This window comes from Cervus elaphus, chromosome 19, assembly GCF_910594005.1.
Source record: "Cervus elaphus chromosome 19, mCerEla1.1, whole genome shotgun sequence".
NCBI lineage: Eukaryota > Metazoa > Chordata > Mammalia > Artiodactyla > Cervidae > Cervus > Cervus elaphus.
Window position 1 is genome coordinate 59,844,057 of NC_057833.1, and position 24,471 is coordinate 59,868,527.

General features: G+C 38.0%; 1 protein-coding gene across 2 annotated transcripts in view; it reads left to right on the plus strand.

The window, feature by feature from the left end:
• The window catches only part of NAA50 (N-alpha-acetyltransferase 50, NatE catalytic subunit), a 29,163-nt gene extending 16,310 nt beyond the window's left edge, over window positions 1-12,853 (plus strand). The window contains exons 2-5 of one of the 2 annotated variants that reach the window (XM_043873684.1): window positions 8,089-8,222; window positions 8,635-8,754; window positions 9,061-9,127; window positions 9,834-12,853. In XM_043873684.1, the coding sequence (XP_043729619.1) occupies window positions 8,089-8,222; window positions 8,635-8,754; window positions 9,061-9,127; window positions 9,834-10,011 (499 nt within the window). In that variant the 3' untranslated portion in view covers window positions 10,012-12,853. Of the gene's footprint in view, window positions 1-8,085; window positions 8,223-8,634; window positions 8,755-9,060; window positions 9,128-9,833 lie in introns of both variants that reach the window. The other variant, XM_043873683.1, reaches the window with a different exon arrangement.
• Window positions 12,854-24,471: the final 11,618 nt, after the last annotated feature.

A 24,471-nucleotide genomic window follows, 5' to 3' on the forward strand; every position in this document is an offset into this window, starting at 1 on the left:
TCTGCAGTGATTTTGGAGCCCAAAAAAATAAAGTCTCTCATTGTCTCCATTTTTTTCCCTATCTGTTTTCCATGAAGTGAAGGGCCCAGCTGCTGTGATCTTAGTTTTCTGAATGTTGAGTTTTAATGCAACTTTTCCACTCTCTTGCACTTTCATCAAGAGGCTCTTTAGTTCTTCTACGCTTTTTGCCATAAGGGTGGTATTATCTGCATATCTGAGCTTATTGATATTTCTCCTGGCAATCTTGATTCCAGCTTGTGCTTCATCCAGCCCAGCATTTCCCATGTACTCTGCATATAATTTCAATAAGCAGGGTGACAATATACAGCTTTGATGTACTCCTTTCCTGATTTGGAACCAGTCTATTCCATGCCTGGTTCTAACTGTTGCTTCTTGACCTGCATACAGATTTCTCAGGAGGCAGATCAGGTGGTCTGGTATTCCCATCTCTTTCAGAATTTTCCACAGTTTGTGGTGATCCACACAGTCAAAGGCTTTGGCCTAGTCAACAAAACAGAAGTAGATGTTTTTCTGGAACTCCCCTGCTGTTTCTGCGATCCAATGGATGTTGGCAATTTAATCTCTGGTTCCTCTGCGTATTCTAAATCCAGCTTGAACATCTGGAAGTTCACAGTTCATGTACTGTTGAAGCCTGGCTTGGAGAATTTTGAGCATTACTTTGCTAGCATGTGAGATGAGTGCAATTGTGTGGTAGTTTGAATATTCTTTGGCATTGCCTTTCTTTGGGACTGGACTGAAAACTGACCTTTTCCAGTCCTGTGGCCACTGCTGAGTTTCCCAAATTTGCTGGCATATTGAGTGCAGCACTTTCACAGCATCATCTTTTAGGATTTGAAATAGCTCAACTGGGATTCCATTACCTCCACTAGCTTTCTTCATAGTGATGCTTCCTAAGGCCCACTTGACTTTGCATTCCAGGATGTCTGGCTCTAGGTGAGTGATCACACCATTGTGGTTCTCTGGGTCATGAAGATCTTTTCTGGATAGTTCTGTGTATTCTTGCCACGTCTTCTTAATATCTTTGCTTCTTTTAGGTCCATACCATTTCTGTCCTTTATTGTTCCCATCTTTGCATGAAATGTTCCCTTGGTATCTCTAATTTTCTTGAAGAGATCTCTAGTCTTTCCCATTCTATTGTTTCCTATTCTGTTGTTTTCCTCTATTTCTTTGCATTGATCCCTGGGGAAGACTTTCTTATCTCTCCTTGCTATTCTTTGGAACTCTGCATTCAAATGGGTATATCTTTCCTTTTCTTCTTTGCCTTTCACTTCTCTTCTCTCACAGCTATTCCTCAGACAACCATTTTACCTTTCTGCATTTGTTTTTCTTGGGGATGATCTTGATCCCTGCCTCCTATACAGTGTCACAAAGCTCCGTCCATGGTTCATCAGGCACTCTAACAGATCTAATCCCTTGAATCTGTTTGTCACTTCCACTGTATAATGGTAAGGGATTTGATTTAGGTCATACCTGAATGGTCTAGTGGTTTTCCCTACTTCTTCAATTTAAGTCTGAATTTGGCAATAAGGAGTTCATGCTCTGAGGCACAGTCAGTTCCCAGTCTTGCTTTTGCTGACTGTCTAGAGCTTCACCATCTTTCGCTGCAAAGAATATAATCAGTCTGATTTCAGTATTGATCGTCTGGTGAGGTCCATGTGTAGAGTCTTCTCTTGTGTTGTTGGAAGAGGGTGTTTGCTATGACAGTGCATTCTCTTGGCAAAACTCTGTTCGCCTTTGCCCTGCTTCATTCTGTACTCCAAGGCCAAATTTGCCCGTTACTCCAGGTGTTTCTTGACTCCCTATTTTTGCATTCCAGTTCTCTATAATGAAAAGGACATCTTTTTTGGATGTTAGTTCTAGAAGGTCTTGTAGGTCTTCACAGAACCGTTCAATTTCAGCTTCTTCAGCATTACTGGTTGGGTCATAGGCTTGGATTACTGTGATATTAAATGGTTTGCCTTGGAAATGAACAGAGATTATTCTGTCGTTTTTGAGACTGCATCCAAGTACGGCTATTGAGACTCTTTTGTTGACTATGATGGCTACTCCATTTCTTCTAAGGGATTCTTGCCCACAGTAGTAGATATAATGGTCATCTGAGTTAAATTCACCCATTCCAGTCCATTTTATTTCGCAGATTCCTAAAATGTCGTCGTTCACTCTTGCCATCTCCTGTTTCACCACTTCCAATTTGCCTTGATTCATGGACTTAACATTTCAGGTTCCTATTCAATATTGCTCTTTATAGCATTGGACTTGACTTCCATCACCCGTCACATCCTCAGCTGGGGGGTGTTTTTGCTTTGGCTCCGTCTCTTCGTTCTTTCTGGAGTTATTTCTCCACTGATCTCCAGTGGCATATTGGACATCTACCCACCTGGGGTGTTCATCTTTCAGTGTCCTATCTTTTTGCCTTTTCATACTGTCATGGGGTTCTCAAGGCAAGAATACTGAAATGGTTTGCCATTCCCTTCTCCAGTGGACCACGTTTTGTCAGAACTCTCCACCATGACACCTCTGTCTTGGGTGGCCCTACATGGCATGGCTTATAGTCTTACTGAGTTAGACAAAGCTGTGGTCCATGCGATCAGATTGGTTAGTTTTCTGTGATTTTGGTTTTCAGTCTGCCCTCTGATGGATAAAGATAAGAGGCTTATAGAGGCTTCCTGATGGGCGAAGGTAACTGGGTCTTGTTCTAATGGGTGGGGCCATTCCCAGTAAATCTTCAGTCCAATTTTCTGTTGTTGGGCGGGGTTGTATTCCCTCCTTGTTGTTTGACCTGAGGCCAAACTATGGTGGAGGTAATGAAGAGAATGGTGACCTGCTTGCGCTGCCACACTCAGTGTCCCTGACACTGCAGCAGGCCACTGCTGACTCCTACCTCCACAGGAGACACTCAGACCCTCAAAGGCAGGTCTGGCTCAGTCTCTGGAGTCTCCTGGTACACATACACAAGGTTTTGTTTGAGTCCTCTGAGCATCTCTGGCGGGTATGATTTGATTGTAAATGCGATTTCCCCCCTTCTACTGTCTTGCTGGGGCTTCTCCTTTGCCCTTATACATGGATGTATTTTGCAATTCTTGCCCTCCCACAAAACAAACTCCTGGTCATCCTCCATTACCTTTCCCAGGATCACTTCCATTCTAATATTTTTACATTTTATATACATATGCACCTAATGGGAAAAACTGACTCATTAGAAAAGACCCTGATGCTGGGAAAGATTGAAGGCAGGGGGAGAAGGGGACGATAGAGGATAAGATGATTGGATGGTATCACCAAATCAGTGGACATGAGTTTGAGCAAGCTCTAGGAGTTGGTGATGGACAGGGAAGCCTGGCATACTGCTGTCCGTAGACTGGCAAAGATTCAGATGCAACCAAACTAAACTGAACTGATATGTTTGCTCTTACGATCACACTGTATTATATACACCTGTATTTTCTACTAGATGTAAACTCCTTTGCATTCCAGGTGTTAGCACATAGATACTGAAATACATACTGAAATAGAATTGATTTATGCTTTAATAGGTAACTTACTATGTTCTTAAGAACTGTAGAAAATTTTAGGTTCACAGATGGAATTCTTAAAAGCTCTAATAATTTTCTTCAATTAAAATTTTTTAAAGCTATTAATTTTTGAATCAAATTCTTTCAGACTTTTAAAAGCTTTTTGGTTGTTTACAGTCAACCAAATGGTGTTCTAAATACTTGACATTTCTATGTAGCTGTCTGTTTATGCCTTTAATACTACACATTCTGTACTTAATTTATAAGTTGATACTACTCTGATATATTTAGAATATCCACATCTTGGAATAATTTGGAACTAAGTGATCAGGATTACAAAAGTGTTCCATTTCAATCAGAATATCATGTTCAAGAGAGTTAAATTGTATTTGAAGGTGAATTTTGCTGACAAAATTACATTTAATAGACATTTTGAGTTTCTGTTTCTCCAATATGCTGACAGTCTGGTAATGATAAACATTGATTATAAACAACAGAATCCTACTGTATAGCACATGTAACTATATCCTATCTCCTCGGAGAAACATAATGGAAAAGAATATTTAAAAAAGAATATATCTATGTGAATCACTTTATTGTACAGCAGATATTGGCACAACATGGTAAATCAACTATATTTCAATTTAAAAAATCAAACTTGGTTAATGTCTTTCTTTCTTAAACGTTTGTTACTGTGTATGTGCAGAGAAGAATATTGGAAGATTATATACACCTAACATTTCTGTGGTGCTGGATTTAAATTAGGCAGGGAAAGATTAAACTGTGTATTCCCTAATGATTCAGTATTGTATTCTATATTTAGTCTTTAAAGATTTATTTGTTTACTGCACTGGTTCTTCGTTGCTGCATAGGGGCTTTTTCTAGTTGTGCTGAGCCAGGGCTTGTCTCTAGTTGCAGTGCAGTGGCTTCTCTTGTTGGAGAGCATGGGCTTCATGGCACACGGGCTCAGAGCTGTGGCACCAGGCTTAGTTGCCCCAGGGCATGTGGAATCTTCTGGGACCAGGGATTGAACCTGTGCCCCCTGCATTGGCAGGTAGATTCTTCACCACTGGACCACTAAGGAAAGTTCTGTGTTCAGTCATGACTGCCCACCCTGATGGAAACTTTTAGTAGTTACCTTTTTTTATAGTTTCAGTCTAACACACCGCACCACTGCCACCTTTTTCTTCTGTTTGAAATCACACAGTACCTGCTTATTATCTTTTTAAAAATTTATTTATTATCTTGAAGCATGGTTCAGTTCAGTTCAGTCGCTCAGTCGTATCCAGCCCTTTGCAACTCCACGGACTGCGGCACACCAGGCTTCCCTGTCTGTCACCATCTCCTGGAGCTTGCTCAAACTCCTGTCCATCGAGTCAGTGATGCCATCCAACCATCTCATCCTCTGTTGTCCCCTTCTCCGCCTGTCTTCAATCTTTCGCAGCATCAGGGTCTATTTTAATGAGTCAGTTCTTCCCATCAGGTGGCCAAAGTATTGGAGCTTTAGCATCAGTCTCTTCAGTGAATTTTCAGGACTGATTTCCTTTAGGATTGATTGGTTTGATCTTGCTGTCCAAGAGACTCATAAGAGTCTTCTCCAACCCCACGTTTCAAAAGCATCAATTCTTTGGCGCTTAGCTCTCTTTATAGTCCAACTCTCACATCCATTTGTGACTACTGGAAAAACCATATCTTTGACTATATGGACCTTTGTTGGTAAAATAATGTCCCTGCTTTTTAATACAGCCTCTAAGTTTGTCATAGTTTTTCTTCCAAGGAGCAAGTGTCTTTTAAATTCATGGCTGCAGTCACCATCTGCATGGTAATTACCTATAAATTATTCTTAAACTCTTAAAAACTCAAGTTCTTTAAAGTTATTATCTAGAAGCTTCACTTCCTGGATTTTGACGTTTTCCTTTATTGTTGTTTACTGTTAGAGTTCATAATGTAAATTTTCAATCACTTAAAATACAGAGACCGGCTTTAAAGAGCAATGGAGTTTTTTTTTTCTTTTTCTTTTTTTTCTTTTTGCTGTTCTGCACAGCATGCAAGATGTTAGTTCCCCAGCCAGGGATCAGACCTGTGCCCCCTGCAATGAAACTGTGGGGTCTTAACCACTGGGCCACCAGGAAATTTCCCTGGAGTGATTTTTAGTGTGTTCTAAATATAATCAATATAACCTGTCTCATATTTAAAATAAATTACTATACCCAGTTTGTAGTATAATACTGAAGAGTAGTATTTGGTTAAGTGAAATAAGCCAGATAAAGAAAAACAAATACTGGATAGTGTCACTTGTACGTGGACTCTTTAAAAAAGAAAAGTGTCATGCTCATAGAAACAGTAGGAAAGTGGTTGCCAGGTTGGTGAAAGGGTAGAAACTTGGAGCTATAAGGTGAATAACGTCAGAGAATCTAAAATATAGTTGATAACACTATAGTGTAATTTTAATAGTAGAACTTAAATGTTCTCACCAAAATAAAAAGTTGATGGATAAAATTAACTAAATGAAAGGAATCCTTCTTTATAAAAGAGTAGACTATGTTTTTTACCGGAATGTCTTGCATCTTAAAATTTGTGTGGTTGCTAAGAAATTCAGTGTGCCTACATTTTAAGACATGGCCAGATATACAAGTGTGGTCAGTCATTAGGGAACAATAAAAATCAGTACTATAAAAATGAAATAATTGAGTTAGAAAAACTAATGTTCCAAATGAGCATAATGGTCTGTAATCAGGTTTTTGTTGTTGTTATAATATTTCAGAGAATATTGTTATCAAAATTATCTACAATTCTCACCACATTTTTCTGTATGTTAGCAAAAGTTGGGAAAAGATACACACACACATGTTCCCCCCCAGAAAACAATATATCAATATTTTTCTGTGCTAGTAGTATAAATGTATCATGCTTTATTTAATTAACCAGTCCTCTAATGGTGGACACTCAGATTTTTTTTTTTCTTTTTTTAAGTCATTATAAAAGTGTGATGATTAACCTTTTTATTTAGTCATTTCTCCAACAGAGAGTTTTCAAAACCTCTGTGCATATGATGTAAATGATTAATTAGGGTGCATTGTTTGCATTTTCCTGCTATTGACTAATGCCATTGTGGTCTGGAACTAGCACCTAGCAGTAGGACCTCCATAATTTTCTAATTTGGTTGACCCCAGATTGTTTTGTTTATTTTTTAATTCATTTGTTTATTTTTGAATTCAATGTTTGATTTGACATTGTTTTCTGTAAATCTTTTTACCACCTACTATTAAGATTTTAGGTTTGTCTTGTCACTGTTGATCAACGTTTAGCTTGTGGTGGTGAGATAGACTTGAGCTCCTAAAAATTTTGTTTGTTGACAGGTTGGGCTTCCCTAATAGTTCAGTTGGTAAAGAATCCGCCTGCACTGCAGGAGACCAGACCCCAGTTCAATTCCTGGCTCGGGAAGATCCACTGGAGAAGAGATAGTCTACCCACTCCAGTATTCTTGGGCTTCCCTTGTGGCTCAGCTGGTAAAGAATCCGCCTGCAATATGGGAGACCTGGGTTCTATCCCTGGGTTGGGAAGATCCCCTGGAGAAGGGAATGGCTACCCACCCCAATAATCTGGCCTGGAGAATTCCATGGACTGTATAGTCCATGGGGTTGCCCAGAGTTGGACAAGAGTGAGTGACTTTCACTTTCACTATAGGCAAAACAACTTTATCACTGTGAATCCCAAAACTTTTTTAGTCTTTTCCCATGGAACCAAATTGTTTTGGTTAAGTATAGTTTCTTAGCAATGCTGCTGTTTTTGAAGAGTAGGTTTTTTTGTGTTTGTGTGTTTTGTGTTTTTGATAAGTAGTCTTCAAGCTAGGGTTTGTTTTGTTTGGTTGGTTTTGTTTTCAAAATGTAGATTCCCATGTTCCATTTCCAGATATTCTGCTTCTGAAGATGTGTGTGTGTGGTGGGAGTGGGTGGTTCCTGTAATCTGCATTTGATTACCACCCCATGTGTGGTTTCTGTGTCAAGTGAATAGAATATACATGATTTTTGCATGTTTTGATTATTTTCTTAGAATAAATTCCTGCAGTGGGGTTGCTTTGACTAAGGAGGTATACTTTTTATGCTTCTCAGTGCATAGTGCTAGATTGTCTTCCAGAGATACTGTGTCTATTTGCATCTCTGCCAGCAGAGTATAAAAATCTTGCTACACCTTTGCCAATTAGGTATCATAAATCTTTTTGATAAGTCATAGGTATCTTTAAATTTCTCTGAAAATGTTGACCTTTATGTCGATTATTATTCTGGCCTTCTTAGTAATTGTTGTTTATTGTATTTGTCTCTAAATGTATACACAATTGTATGAAAGCTAGGAGTTGGAATCTGGACGGAATGACAGGCAAAAGCTACTTATAAATGGTGATGTTCATAGGACTATAAGGTTGCTATGAAAGGGCCGAATTTGTCAGTCATGTAAAAAAGACTTGGTACCCTTTTAATTTAATTTAATTTTATGTCCATCATAATAAATGAAGCTTATTATATTTTATTGAGTACATTTTGGTTTGTTCCAGTAGCCGGATCGAGCTGGGAGATGTGACACCACACAATATTAAACAGCTGAAGAGATTAAACCAGGTCATCTTTCCAGTCAGCTACAATGACAAGTTTTACAAGGATGTGCTGGAGGTTGGCGAACTAGCAAAACTTGGTAGGATATTCTTTTTCTTCCTTTCATTTGTTTATTCATGTTCTTGACACCTCGGTTTTAAATAGGGCAAAAAAAAAAGAGATAACTAATTTAATCTCATTGTTTTACAGGTGAGGAAGTGGGGGCAGTCCAGGTTCTGAGAAGAATCAAGATAGATACTTTAATTTTAGAAGGAAATGCTAAATATTTTTTCTTATTTAGGCTGTGTCCGTGTTTTCACATATTTAGCTTTACTCAAAAGGGGTCTTAAATTCTTAAGGTTTAGGATATTTTTGAGGGTATTGATACTTAAGAGTATCTGATAAAAATTTAATTAATTCTGATAGCAGCAATTTAACTGTCTAAGGGAAGGGAAGATTCAATAAAATGTGTCTGTGTCTGCTAAACCTTGTGTCTTTGTTTTCTGTGGCAGCCTATTTCAATGATATCGCAGTGGGTGCCGTGTGCTGTAGGGTGGATCATTCGCAGAATCAGAAGAGACTTTACATCATGACACTAGGATGTCTGGCACCATACCGAAGGCTAGGAATTGGTAAAAATTATTTGTGGTTTTTGTTTTTTTCTTCAAAGACGCTTATTAACATAATTCAGTTGCAAGCCCTGTATAGATTTGTTACTAATACCCCTTTTCCTTTTTCTGTTTTCCTTCTTACTGGAAGGGTGTAAGATTGCTTTTCTGCCAGAAGTTTTAAACATTGTAGGTAGTATAGGGAGAACAAAATTTTGGAAAATCAGGCTGCCTGATATTTACCTCAAATTCCTTTAGGACTCAAAAAGATGTTTAATTTAAAAATTGATTTTTATGAGATTACTTATTTGTTGTTTGTCTCGTTAATAGGAACTAAAATGTTAAATCATGTCTTAAACATCTGTGAAAAAGATGGCACTTTTGACAACATCTATCTGTAAGTAAAGTCATATTTAATGATCGTATCTAAAGAATTTAATAAATTGGCAATAGAAATCTTTACTAGAAAAATTTAAATCTGGTCACTTATTGTCTTTTGGAAATACCATGGAAGTATTAATAATAGTTATGAAGTTTGTTTTGTTTTAATAATAGTTAAGGAACCTTCGACAAAACATTCTTACTTTGCTTTATTACTTTCGGGTGGGAGTTCCAAAGTCACAGATGTGAAGCCAAGATTAAGTCTTCAGAATTTAAGAAATGAATAACATTAATATTACTTTTATCATGTCATTCTGAGTTTTGTTCAGGGCTTTCAGTGACACGCTCTTTAGTAGTAGAATTTAATAATCAAAATCAGAGGGTACTTAGCTGATTTATACTTGAATCTTAAGAGTAAGGTGAAGATAGCAACTTTGGGTTCTTGTTTTTTCAGTGAAGCATAGTTGGTTTACAGTAATATTGTGCCAGTCTCTGCTGACATCAAAGTGACTCAGTTATACACTTACATGCTTTTTTAAAAATATTCTTTTCCATTATGGTTTATCATAGGATATTGGATATAGCTTCCAGTGTGGATTCTTTTATAATACAGATATTAAGATTATTCTTGTTTTCAACCAATTTGAAGCTATCTGTGGAGGATACATAAAAGCTGATGAAATCTTCATTTCTTTTTTTTTTGATACCCTTTTACATCTCAGGCATGTCCAGATCAGCAATGAGTCTGCAATTGACTTCTACAGAAAGTTTGGCTTTGAGATTATTGAGACAAAGAAGAACTACTATAAGAGGATAGAGCCCGCCGATGCTCATGTGCTGCAGAAAAACCTCAAAGTCCCTTCTGGCCAGAACGCAGATGTGCAAAAGACAGACAACTGAACAAACTACAGATGAACTTTCTTGCACTTGCTTGTCGCCAAATAAAAGAGAGGCCCATTGATTCCCCTCCCCCCTTTCTTTTAAAACTTTCCCCCTTTCTTGTTCTTACTTTTCCTCCTTTCAAAACTTGCTTCCCTTTCCTCTAAAAGTGTTAAACTTTTAAGGACTTATTAATCATGTTTGGATTGTTTTAGTTTTTTTATTTTTGTGAGGTGGTTTGATTGTAGGAAGGAGAAGGTATAGATCGGTTTAGTTTCACAGTTAAGGTATATATGGTCCCAAAAATCTTGAGTGTCAGTTTCCATTTTTTTTTTTTAATGTCCTGCTTTCACATTGAAAGGCAGAGCCTACAAAATATTGTATATTTCAAAGGACAAAAAGGAGCAGCAGCAACATCTTGTTCTCTAACTCTTAGACAAGTTTAGTGTGTTTGTGGTACTTTGGGTTTTTAAAAGATTTTGTGGGATACTAATCCCTATACATTGCCTTCAATCCACCTTTTGTCCTTCTGAGTATTATCTCAGGAGTTGGGCCATTGTTATCCTTGTAAGAAATACTAAGCTTATTTTGTTCTGTTAAGCAATATTCCTTCCTTCCTTGCTGGTGGCTGAAGGTGGGTGGGACAGTTTGAATTGGTAGTATTAGACTTTGGTCTCAGTATGTGAGTTAAACTGCTTTTTGCTAATGAGTGGGCTGTTGGTTAGCAGGTTTGTTTTTCCTGCTGTTGATTGTTAACTAGTGGCATTATCTTTTAGCATATGGGCTGGTGAGATTATTTTTTTTTTTTTAATATCCCAGCTAGAGATACAGCCTTTAACTGACCTAAAGAGGTTTGTTGTGATCTGCTTTTTTTCTCCTGTTGTTTTTCTTCAGTAAACCCACAGTAGTTGGTCAGACCTTAAATATGGAGTTGATGTCCTTTATAGGTCAGTGCCCTTAAATAAACCTGAAGTAGGTATTGTCTCCTGGACATACAAAAAAATACCTAAACAGAAGCTTAGATGGATTTGTGGCACAATAAATGCATTTAATGTCAGCTAACGCAGACTGTTAGAAGTGTGGCCACTGAGCATTTGATTTTAGAGGAAAGAATATCTAGACAGTATTTTTGAGAATAAGATAGCTGTGCTATTGCTTATCTGTTGGAGAACATCCCAGATTTGCTTACATTCTGTGCCTGTGATACTGAGTTTAAGGATTTGGGGGAGGGGGAATTATTAAACACATTGCTTCTGTTGTTGGGAAAAGTAGAAGTCTAGAAGTGTTAATAACGCGAATGTCACTGTGACCTCCTATACTGACAGGACTGGTTTACGCCAGATCATTTTCTGGCACTTAGGGAGTGGCTTTGACAGGTCAGTAACTTTCTGTAAGATAGAAGACCTCTAAAATTTTCAGGTTTTCCTCCATAATCCCATCTCCAATATTCAAAATTTTCTACATTGCCAATACCAGTGGCCTAAGAAGTGTTTTCATTAGACTTAAAACGATGCACAGAGCTTGAATTTTCTGTCATTTGACTTTAAAAAGAAGGTTGATTCATAACATTTATCTTCTTGTGTAAATTCTGGCATAAAAGTTTCATCTCTTCAAATACATTGAATGACAAAATTATTTTACACAATGTTTATGCACATCTTATAATCTTAAGTTCTTATTTGAGAATGTGAAAATGCAAGGTACAATAGACTTCAACAGTCTTAGTTGAGTGCCAAGAATAATATAGAAAAGGAAGATAGTTGATGAGTGAGTTCATAGAGTTCTAATCTTAAGATAGTAAAAATGTAGAAAGACCTTGCTGGTTTCTTGGGTATCAGTTTCTTAAGCAGTCCAAATCTAAGCTTAGAAGAAAAGTTTAGCATTGAGCACCTTTACCTTCATGGATAAGCTTCAGCTTGCTCTTGCCAAGAGAAGAGTGCTTGAGTTACAGAAGGCAAGATTAGTTTGAAGAATTCAGTCTTTTTGTAAACTTCAGATGTCAAAATAGATTTTGATATATAAATGAGTTTTGTGAGATGACACTGCCTCTATTTCTATAACCATTTCACCTGGACTATCTAATCAGTCCTATGAATGTATCCCTAGATGTGGTTAATGAAAACCGAATAGCTGCCTCATGACAATTAAGTACATATTATTTATGGAGGAAAAAATATTAACTTTTGAATTGAGTGTGTAGGCTCCCTATCATTTTAGTGTTTCTTTCTCCACACTAGTCACTGACTTTAACCTAAATTGTGTTTGTAAAAGGTGAATTGTCCTACATCAGACTTACATGAAATAATTCCATCCATTTATGGAAGAGGAGGATGTAGAAGAGGTAGAAGCTAGGCACTCTTTCATGTGCCTAGAAGTCAGTAAAGACTGAAATAATGTCCCATGTTGAGTAGGTTATTTTGAAATACGATAATTATCATTGAGGTAAAATAATTCTATTAACTAGAAGATCACAAGATGTATCCATCATATTTTTTAGGGAAGATAGTTTTTTTCTGTGGGGCAAATAGGTAAAATTATATGGTAATTACATTTAGGTTCTAAAGAAAATCTGCAGAGAAATCTATGCAATATGTAATTCGTCCAGATTAGTTTTCATTTGGGGAAAAAAGTTCTGAAATATCCCCAAAGCAGTTTACTTATCAATTGAGAGTCCTCCAGAATAGAACTAACTATTGAGAAACCGTGGAATGTGGGGTGGAAAAGAAGAGCTCCCTCAGTTTTTTGGAGGGAATAACTTTAAAAATACTTAAATAGCTAAGTTTACTTGGTGCAGTTAAGATTTAAACTTGTTGATTTTAACATTGCTGTTACATCTGAAATAAACTTATGTGATGTTCTGGTAGAAATCTGTGATGTCTGGTAAATGTCAAAGAAATGTAAATGCATTGTGTTGAATTCTGAAATCAGCAGCTATATAGTCATTGTTTACTGTTGCCCATACTATTTTATGTACTTTCACATTTCTTTAAGATCTAACTTTAATTAAAACAGGCCCAATGTAATCAAGGCCTCCTAATTCAGACCTTTTGGAACTTGATAGAAACACTGTTCAGAATCTGCTGAAAGTTCAGTCCCAGTGAGAGAAAAAAGTAAGATCCAAAGGGCTGTCTTACTGCTGCTATATTTTGAATGCAGTTGTTAAAAAACACTATAGACACTTTAGACTGTGATTTAATTAGCAATGTTCATTGACTAGAGATAACTTATATTCAGATTTTTTTTCTTAAAAAATGTGGCTTAAAACAACATGCATCATCACCCACAGTTTCTGAGTCAGGAATCCAAGGGCAGCTTAGTTGGACGATTCTGGCTTAAGGTCTCATTGGGTTACAGTACCGTCACCCAGGCCTGGAGAAGCTACTTTGGAGATGGCTGACTCACATGGCTGTTGGAGGGATTCAGTTCCTTACTATGTGGGTGTCTCCACAGCGCCTCCTGAATGACAGCTGGCAGCTGACTTGGCCCAAGAGCGAGGGATCCTAGAGAGTAAGCAGAAGCCATACTCTTATATGATTCTAACTTCTCTAGCTGTGCAATTTGAACATTCCTGGGAAATTGAGTACTGTGACAATGAGTGGAAGTGGTGAGCCTTTGAGAACTTTTCAGATATAATAAGCCATATAGAAGAGAATCCTGAATTGGACTTCTTTACAATTCCATGCTATAGGAATTTAGTCCTAGTTTGAGATACAACCAAGTAACATAGCCATATGGAGAAAGGTGTGAGTCAGATTCTTAAATGTAGGTGTAGTTAGTTACCTTGATGAGACATAGAGAAATGTGAAGTCAGAGAATACATAATCTGTTAACTGGGGCAGCAGTGCTTAACCTTTTCAGTTCTCTAAAGCAGTTTGATAAAAATATAAAATAAAAAACCTGCTCTAAGAATCGGGAGCATAAAGTTAATATGAATCAATCACTACCTAGAATTTAAATCTCAAAGACTTACAGCCTGTTTTATATTAATTTGTGATGAAGCTTAAACCCAGCATTTGGGAAAATAGTCTGTTGGGTTGGGATATTTGGTGTTAGTGAACTTTGAATTAGATATTCCTGATAAGCTGAAAACTTCCATATAGCTGAACTTTATCCAAGTTTTTAATTCTTATTACTGCCTTCAAAAACTCAAGACATCCTTTTTAAAGGAATCTAAGTATAAATTAATTCTCCCCTTCCCTGGCGGCTCAGACCGTAAAGCATCTGCTTGCGAAGCAGGACACCCAGGTTTGATCCCTGGGTTGGGAAGATCCCCTGGGAAGGAAGTGGCAACCCACTCCAGTATTCTTGCCTGAAGAAATCCATGGACAGGAGCCTGGTGGCTACAGTATATGGGGTTGCAGAGAGTTGGATACAACCAAGCAACTAACACTTCCAATTTCAATTATAATTTAAATCACATTAAATGGCTATAGCCTCAAGAAAATGACTAATGTTTTTGTTTCCTTGACCAAACTTCTGAGCCCATCTAGTTCATCTTTTAAAAACCATATTGGCAATATAAAAAATTCTCTGTAAAGATTTGAAGGATCTTGAATCCTATTTGTCACTAGTAATCCATATACTAAAATGAAATGAAACTATACACTAAAAATAGGTACCACAAGTAAAACTGCTCATGCAGGTGAAATTTGAATACACAACTTGAAATAATTAGTATACAGAACAGTAAAATCTGACAAGATGAGAGCTTTATTATAGCAACCTAAAAGCTGCTATAATAAACTTGCATGACTTTCTCCTTAACCATCTTCCATTGTGAAAAAACTAGCTGCCTTTCATTGATACCAGTTCAGTCACTCTGTCATGTCTGACTCTGCAATGCCATGGACTGCAGCATGCCAGGCCTCCCTGTCCATCACCAACTCCCGGAGTTTACTCGGTGATGCCATCCAACCATCTGATCCTCTGTCATCTCTTTCTCCTCCTCTCAATCTTTCCCAGCATCAGGGTCTTTTCAAATGAGTCAGTTCTTCGAATCAGTGGCTAAAGTGTTGGAGTTTCGGCTTCAACATCAGTCCTTCCAATGAATATTTAGGATTGATTTCCTTTAGGATGGACTGGCTGGCTCTCCTTGCAGTCCAAGGGACTGTCAAGAGTCTTCTTCAACACCATAGTTCAAAAGCGTCAATTCTTCAGTGCTCAGCTTTATAGTCCAACTCACATCCATACATGACTACTGGAAAAACTATAGCCTTGACTAGACGAACTTTTGTTGGCAAAGTAATGTCTCTGCCTTTTAATATGCTGTCTAGGATGGTCATAACTCTTCTTCCAAGGAGTGAGTGTCTTTTAATTTCATGGCTGCAGTCACCATCTGCAGTGACTTTGGAACCCTAAAAGGTAATGCCTGCTACAGTTTCCACTGTTTCCCCAATCTATTTGCCATGAAGTGATGGGACTGGATGCCATGATCTTAGTTTTCTGACTGTTGAGTTTTAAGTCAACTTTTTCACTCTCCTCTTTCACTTTCATAAAGAGGCTCTTTAGTTCTACGCTTTCTGCCATAAGGGTGGTGTCATCTCCATAGCTGAGGTTATTGATATTTCTCTGAGCAGTCTTGATTCCAGCTTGTGCTTCATCCAGCTCAGCATTTCTCATGATGTACTCTGCATATAAGTTAAATAAGCAGGGTGACAATATACAGCCTTGACGTACTCCTTTTCCTATTTGGAACCAGTGTGTTGTTCCATGTCCAGTACTAACTGTTGATTCCTGACCTGCATACAGATTTCTCAAGAAGCAAGTCAGGTGGTCTGGTATTCCCATCTATCTCTTTCAGAATTTTTTACAGTTTGTGGTGATCCACACAGTCAAAGGCTTTGGCATAGTCAATAAAGCACAAATAGATATTTTTCTGGAACACTCTTGCTTTTTTGGTGATCCAACGGATGTTGGCAATTTGATCTATAGTTCCTCTGCCTTTTCTAAATCCAGCTTGAACATCTAGAAGTTCACGGTTCACTGTTGAAGCCTGGCTTGGAGGATTTTGAGCATTACTTTACTAGTGTGTGAGATGAGTGCAATTGTGTAGTAACTTGAGCATTCTTTGGCATTGCCTTTCTTTGGGACTGGACTGAAAACTGACCTTTTCCAGTCCTGTGGCCACTGCTGAGTTTCCCAAATTTGCTGGCATATTGAGTGCAGCAGTTTCACAGCATCATCTTTTAGGATTTGAAATAGCTCAACTGGAATTCTATCACCTCTACTAGCTTTGTTGGTAGTGATGCTTCCTAAGGCCCACTTGACTTCGGATTCCAGGATGTCTGGCTCTAGGTGAGTTATCACACCATCGTGATTATCTGGGTCTTGAGGATCTATTTTTGTGTAGTTCTGTGTATTCTTGCCACCTTTTCTTAATATCTTCTGCTTCTGTTAAGTCCATACCACTTCTGTCCTTTATTGTTCCTGTCTTCGCATGAAAAGTCCCTTTGGTATCTCTAAATTTCTTGAAGAGATCTCTAGTCTTTCCCTTTCTGTGTTTTCCTCTATTTCTTTGTATTGATCCCTGAGGAAGGCTTTCTTATCTCTCCTTGCTATTCTCTGGAACTCTGCATTCAAATGGATTTATCTTTCCTTTTCTCCTTTGCTTTTCACTTCTCTTCTTTTCACAGCTATTTGTAAGCCCTTCTCAGACAGCCATTTTACTTTTTTGCATTTCTTTTTCTTGGGGATGGTCTTGATTCCTGTCTCCTGTACAATATCACCTCCTTCCATAGTTCATCAGGCACTCTATCAGATCTAGTCCCTTAAATCTATTTGTCACTTCCAAGGGATTTGATTTAGGTCATACCTGAATGGTCTAGTGGTTTTTCCCTACTTTCTTCGATTTAAGTCTGAATTAGGCAATAAGGAGTTCATGATCTAGCCACAGTCAGCTTTTTTGACATAAATGTTGTAAATTGTTTCTCAACTCTAGGGACAAATGAACTAGGCAGATAAGAAACGTAGTCTTTAAAGGGAAGTAAAATAGCCAGAACCCCCAAAGATCTTAAGTACCTTAACTTTGGAAAGAACTTGGTGGAGAAGAATATTCCTTATAGTGACTTGCTGTCTTTTAACATTGGTTTGAGTGTAAACAAAAAGCATAATTCCCATGGAAGAACTGAGACTAAAAGTATGAAAGGAAGTGTAAAAGATATAAATTCAGAATTTATATCACAGAAACCATGTAAGTTACATGTTGTAGTTTCAGCTTGTCCCCCAGTTCTCAGCCTGTCCCATTACAAACTGCCTTGAGGAAGCTACAATTCAGAAACAGCAGAGGAGCTCAACTGGTAGCTGGAAATTATACTATCAGCTAAATTAAGAATGACTTTCCACACAATTTGACCTTTTACATCAAAATCCAGAAAAAACTTTTGCCTCCCTAGGTCTTCCTTCATCACTGGTTTCTTTTCTCTGTTAATTAACAGATTTCGTCCCCCTAATACTGACCCTAGGAATGACCACCCATTAGGGACTTGATTCAGTTCCTTTATTTTACGTGTAAGCAAATCTATATGACCTTTGATCCTGCTGTGCACATTTCTCAGATGATTTTTTTAGTTGGTTTTAGTTGGAGCACTGATAACTCCTGCAGTCTTAACTACTGCATACTGAAACCCTCTTTCTTTGGACAAGATTGCCTAGTGTCTCTTCACTCCAGATCATATCCAGCTAGTAACATGTAGCCCTTTGGACAAATTTAGAGCATAGTTCTTGGATTATTGCCAGTCCTTAAAATTATTAAAAAAAAAAAAAATTCTTGTAACTTAAAAGGCTTAGTACAGAGGTTATGGTCAAAGAATGTACCCCCAATGTCTGAGGCCCTGACAGTACCACAGTGGAAAAGATAGGAATGACCCTGCCCTGGTGATCTTAATAGCCCAAGTTATCTCAACAGTATTTCAATACAGAACCAACTAAGTTTAATAAAAGTGAGACACAAGTATTAGGAACATACTGTCAGCACTTGTCAACTAGATAATGAAATATTAACCCATTCACAATTATCATAAAGGAGGGAAATTAGTGAAAGTTATATTTTATATAAAATATGAAGGTCCTATGAAACTTAGTGTATGGGTCCTTCCCTGGTGGTCCAGTGGTTAAGACTCCGCACTTCCAATGCAATGGGCATGGGTTCACTAAACACAAGTGAACCAGAAGAGAGATGGAAAAGACAATGTAAACACTAATAAAAGAAACATTGGAGTGGATTAAACCAAAGTAGATTTTGGAACAAAATATATTTCCAGGGGTTAAAGGAGATTTATGATAAAGGAGTCTACCAAGAGAATATAGTCTTCAATGAATATGAATCTAATAACAGAACTTCAGAATACATAAAAAACTGATGTGAAACAGACAATTCACAACTAAAATTGGTGATTTGGGGGACTTTCCTGGTGGTCAAGTGGCTAAGACTCCAAGCTCCCAATGCAGGGGGCCCGGGTTCAATCCATGATCAGGGAGCTAGATCCCACATGCCACAACTAAGACCCAGTGCAGCCAAATATTAAATTTTTTTTTTTTTTTTTTTTTTTGTGATTTAGAACTATTGGTAGATGATATGTCAGAGTATATTATAAAAGAGGGTCTATACTGTGCAAACTATGTCCTTTAACCTTCACCAGAACTAAACAAGAAATCAATAAGTCTGGAAAACCTGCCCTGCCCCACCCCCACCAATATTTGGAAATTAAACATTCTTCTAAATAACTTGTGTCTAAAAAAGGAATTGCAAGAAAAGTTAGAAAATGAAAACAATATGTCAATGCTGTAGGATTAAAATGCTTAAAAGATAATTCATAGCATTAAATGTGTATATGAGTTCTTGTTTGCCATTGAAGTATAGTTGATTTACAATACTGTGTAGTTTTAGGTGCACAACAAAGTGTGTGTATATAAATATATATTATTTTAGGTTGTTAAAGATATTGATATCATTCCCTGTGCTATATGGTAAATCCTTATTGTTTGTATATGAGATCTTGAATCAAAGATCTAAGCTTTTACCTTAAGAAACTAGAAAAAGAAGAGCCAATTAAACCTAAAGTAAGCTGAAGGAAGGAAATAAAGAGCAGAAACCCACAAAATTGAAAACAGTAGGAGAATTAAAATGAAAAGCTACTTCTTTGAAAAAATAAAATTGATAGAGCTCACCAAACTGGGAACCCTGGGTACTTTATACTTCAGCTTGTGAAGAAGACAAGGATGACTCCTCTCACCACTTCTGTACAGTACTGCTCTGAAAGCCCTTGCCAATCCAGTGATGATCCATTAAGACTTCCATGCTGTCAATGGAGGGAGTGTGAGTTTGATCCCTGGTTGGGAAGCTTGGATCCCACATGCCCTATGGGGCAGCCAAAATATAAAAACTGAATAAGCCTGCAGTCTGGATAGAAAGAAAGAAAGTTGTCATTATTTGTAGTTAATATGAAGTAGAAAGTGCTAATTATGAATAAAAATATTAGAACTAATAATGAGTGTAACAGGTCCACAGGATACAAATATCCATTGTATTTCCAGCTAATAAAGTTAGAAGTTTAAGTTCATAAATAACATTTACAATAGCATAAATGTATGAGATATTTAGAGAAAAATTAGCAAAATATATGCAAGACCTGTGTACAGAAAGTTATAAAACACCCTCAGAAAAATTTAAAAGACCCAAATAAATGGGGAGAGAATACATTTCATCCAAATATTAAGTTAAAATTTCTCTCCAAATTGAATTATAAATCCCACTCAAGATTTTAGCAAGCTTTTTCTACCCCTTAACTTGACAAGCTTAAGTCTATATGAAAATGCAAATGACCTAGAATAGTTAAGAAATATTTAAGAACAAGACAATTGGAGGACTTACACTACCTGACTTCAAGACTTACAAAGTTGCAGTGATTAAAACAGTCTAGTACTGGTGTCAAGATCAACAAATAGATCAATGGAACAGAATAGAGTTCAACTAACAACCACACATATGTGGTCACTTGATTTTTGCCCAAAATTCAAAGACAACTAAGTGGAGGAAGGATGGTCTTTACAATTGGTGTTTGAAACATTGGATTCTTTAATACAAAAATATGATCCATATTCTCCATACAAAAGGATTTTTGATCATACTTCTGAATATACAACAATTAAAGTGTGCTGTGGTCTAAATATAAAACATGAAACTGTAAAACTAGAAGAAAAATAGAAAAATCTGTGTGAACTTGTGTTAGTCAAAGACTTCTTCGATATGATCCCATAAGCATGACTCAGACATAATTGATAGACTTGACTTTAAGAACAACTATTTGAAAAACACAGTTAAAAGAATGAAAAGACAACTCAAAACTGGGAGAATATATTGCATATCACATATGTGATAAAAGATATGTGTCCAGAATCCAGAACTTAAAACTCAATAACAACTTAATAAAAATGGGCAAAAGATTAAAACAGGTTCACAAAAGATATACAAATGGTTAATAAGTACATGAAAAATGCTCAATATCATTAGTTATGGAAATGCAAATTAAGGTCACAATTAAAATTTTAAAAGATTTACTAAGTGTTGATATGGTACATTTCAGATCCCTAAACTGTACTAGTGAGAATATAAATTAGTACAGCTTTGGGAAATTATTTGGCAGGTTTTTATTTTTAAGGTACACTTAGCATCTAAGGCAATGGCATCCCACTCCAGTACTCTTGCCTGGAAAATCCCATGGACGGAGGAGCCTGGTGGGCTGCAGTCCATGGGGTCGCTAAGAGTCGGACACGACTGAAGCGACTTAGCAGCAGCAGCAGCATCTAACTTGGCCATTCCACTGGATATTTACCCAGTTATTACCCAAGGAAAGTGAAAGCAAATGTCCATAAGATTTGTCCACAACTGTTCTAGCATCTTTATTTGTAATAGTCAAAAACTGCAAACAATCCAACTGTCCACCAACATGAATATACATGATACATCCATATAATGGAATACTACTTAGCAACAAAAGTTAATGGATACACACAACAAAGTGGATTAATCTCCCCCTACCCATACTGAATGAAAGAAGACACAGAAAAAACGGAGTATAAATAGAAAGATTACATTTATATAAAATTCTAGAAAATGAAAAGAATGTATAGTGACAGTAGATCAGTGGTTGCCTGGAGAACAGGATGAGGGCAAGTGAATAAAGGGAGATGAAGGAAACGGGGCGGGACATATGTGTTCAGTTTTGATTGTGGAGATGGTTTCACAGCTGCTTGCAAATGTCAAAATCTGTCACGCTGTACATTTTAAACGTTCAGTTTATTGAAGATCAATCATACCTCAAGAAAGCAATTTTGTTTGTTGCTTTCAAGATACAGACTAGGTGAAAATATCTGCACAACATTTATCTGAGAAAGAACGTTTATCCAGAACGTAAAAAACATTTTACAACTCAATAATAAGACAGTGTTAGTGTTAGAGGCTCAGTCGTGTCCGATTCTTTGCGACCCAATGGATGGAATTCTTCAGGCAAGAATACTGGAGTGGGTTGCCACTCCCTTCTCCAGATCTTCCCCACCCAGGAATCAAACCTGCGTCTCCAGTGTCTCCTAAATTGTTGGTGGATTCTTTACTGTCTGAGCCACCCGCATCCTGCTTTTAAAATGGGCTAAATAATTGAACACTTTACCAAAGATGATGTGCATGTGTCCAATAAACATAGGACATGTGCTCAACACCAGTAGTAATAAGAGAAGTGCAAATTAAAATCGTGAGAGACACACTCAGTATGTGGGCTACAATGAAGGAGACTGACTCTATCAAGGGTTGGCGATGAGGAGGAGTACCTGGAATCCGCCTATATTTCTGTTGACAATGAGAAATACTACGACCATTTTGGAAAACAATGGACGGTTCGCATATACCGTTGCCATTCATTTCTGAAAGCTTCTTAAAAGAAAATGCCAGCTTGGAGCCTCTCCCGCCGCCCGCCTCGCATCTGGAGCGGGGCGGGGGGCGGGGCGCAGCGGGAGCTCCCCAAGGGTCGGGCAGCCTGGGATATAGGGCGCCCAGAGGTTGGAGAGAAGAGGGATGCGCGCAAGCCCCCTATTCCCACCCCGTTCTCGTGCCCCACCAGGCTCTGCACTCAACGGTCCCCCATAAGTAGGCACAGTTTGCGCAGTCCCCTGCTCGGGGAGCAGGGAAGGGTTCACTAAAGCAGAACTCAGAGACGCCCCCCTCCCTGCGGATGTCGGCGCCCCTCTCTAGTCATTCATCCCCAGGAACAGGAAAAAAAAAAAAAAAGGGATGTCAGGAAATGAAACTGGGAATGCGAGCAAGGGGCTTTAAGAAGAGTTTTAGAGCTACTGAAGGATCTTAAGTATGTGGGTGAAAATCAAATTTACTTGAGCCCTGTAAAAAATGGACTTGTCCTGGAGGCAAAGGGATCAGTTTCACTTGACCATCGTATTTTATTATCAGTATAGGGGGCTTCCCTTGTGGCTCAGCTAGTAAAGAATCCGCCTGAAATGCGGGAGACCTGGGTTTGACCCAGCGGGAGACCTGGGATGGGAAGATCCCCTGGAGAAGGGAAGGGCTATCCACTCCAGTAATCTGGCCTAGATAATTCCATGGACTGTATAGTCCATGGGGTCCCAAAGAGTGGGACACGACTGAGCGACTTAAAAAATAAATAAATAAATAAAAAACGGCAATGTAAGCACATGGCAGCTAGCCTGAAATAGGACTGGTGCCATTATTTGATGTCATCCTCTCATATGTAGAGCAATAAACCAATGTTGAATTGGCAAAGTCAATGAAAAGATCTATGATTGGGATTTGGGGTTCAGTCAGGAATGAGGATTAAATTAAAAAGCAAACATTTAGAACATTTTGTTGTGTTACTTTTAATTTTAATTTTTTTGAAGCATAGCTAATTTACAATGTTTCAGATGTATAGCAAAGTGATTCCGGTTCTTTTCCACTATAGGTTATTACAAGATATTGAATATAGCTCCCTGTTGTATACAGTAGGTCCTTATTGTTTATTTTATATGTAGCAGTTTGTACCTGTTAATCTCAAATTCCCAATTTATCCCCCTCCCCACATTTTATCAAATAGAAATTTCTCTTATTTAACACTTCTACATTGTCCCAGAAAGGTTTTCATGTGTATTCCAATGGTGATCCAAAGAAACTCTTACCGTCTGTTTTCTGAACAATCAAAACTATTTGTTATTTTACTTTAGACTCGACGCATTGTACTTGCTTAGAAAATCATACATACCCTAGATATTATATTTATTAACCAGAATAATTTTTTAAACAGAATACATTATATTCTGTTTACAATGGAAATTATTTCCTACAGCTGGACATACTAACTAATGCTATACAATTTCATGGAGGTGGTCTATTAGCATTACTATTAGCGTCTGAATCCTAGGGTAGTTCTTATCTGCAGCTTTGATTTGGGTGTGCTGAATGTATTCAGAGACTAACTAGAAATTCATATGCTGAGATGCAAAAGTTAAAGAAAATTACCAGACTGTTCACAGTGCCATAGTTTAGAAACAAGACAAAAAGCCTTGTATTCGTTTCATCATAGCTTTTATTTTTATTATTTTTTTCTTTTCATCATAGCTTTTAAACTGCTGTACAAACATAAGGTGCGGTTACTATTTAACTTTACACCTTTTCCCAACACAAGATCAGCTTCCTGTGTACACAGGCTCAAGTAATTCCCACCATACCATGCCCCGTGTGCACCTTCTGGAAGTTACCTGGTCTAGTCCCCGGACGTCTAAGATCTGGGACATTCCCAAACCTGGCGGTGGAAGCGCTTGGAAATCTTTCACCACCACTAGGTGGAGGACACCTGTTTCAGAAGAGGAGGGGTTATGAAATAGGAAGTGAAACCAGGAAAAGGGAGATGTGACCACAGTTCCAAGGCCCCAAACCCATCTTGGAATTAGCGGACCCTGGTCTCCATGCTATCACCCGCGGCTCTGTACCTTCCAGATCTAGGTATCTAGGAACCCAAGCCTGAAGTTCCAAATCCATCCCCCGAGTGGCACATACTCGCTTTCTCTAATTAGGAGCCCCCCAGGACCTTTCTTAACATAGTCATCTCCAGTTCGCAGGAATCCGCCTTTGGGGCAAATGAAAAATGATAGATGATCGCAGCCAACAAATTCGAGCAGCGTCAGGTCGGCAATGGTCTTCCAGTGAAATGGCAGCCGGAGATGTATGCATTCCTTTTTATTCTTCCTCACCTTCTACTACAGAGCCTCATATCGCCTTCCTGCCCTCTAGGATAAGAGGATCTCTCTAATCGTTCTTGAAAGCCTTCCGTGTCCTCTTCCTTTCCAGTTTTTCCACTTTCAAACTCTTACAAAAGACGTGTAAAGCAGAACAGAGAACAGGATACAAAAGAAGTTTCTTCAAACACCTCTTTTGCTAGGTTCTCAAGGCGTCCCTTTTAAGGAACCAGGCCCACCTCTTTCCCA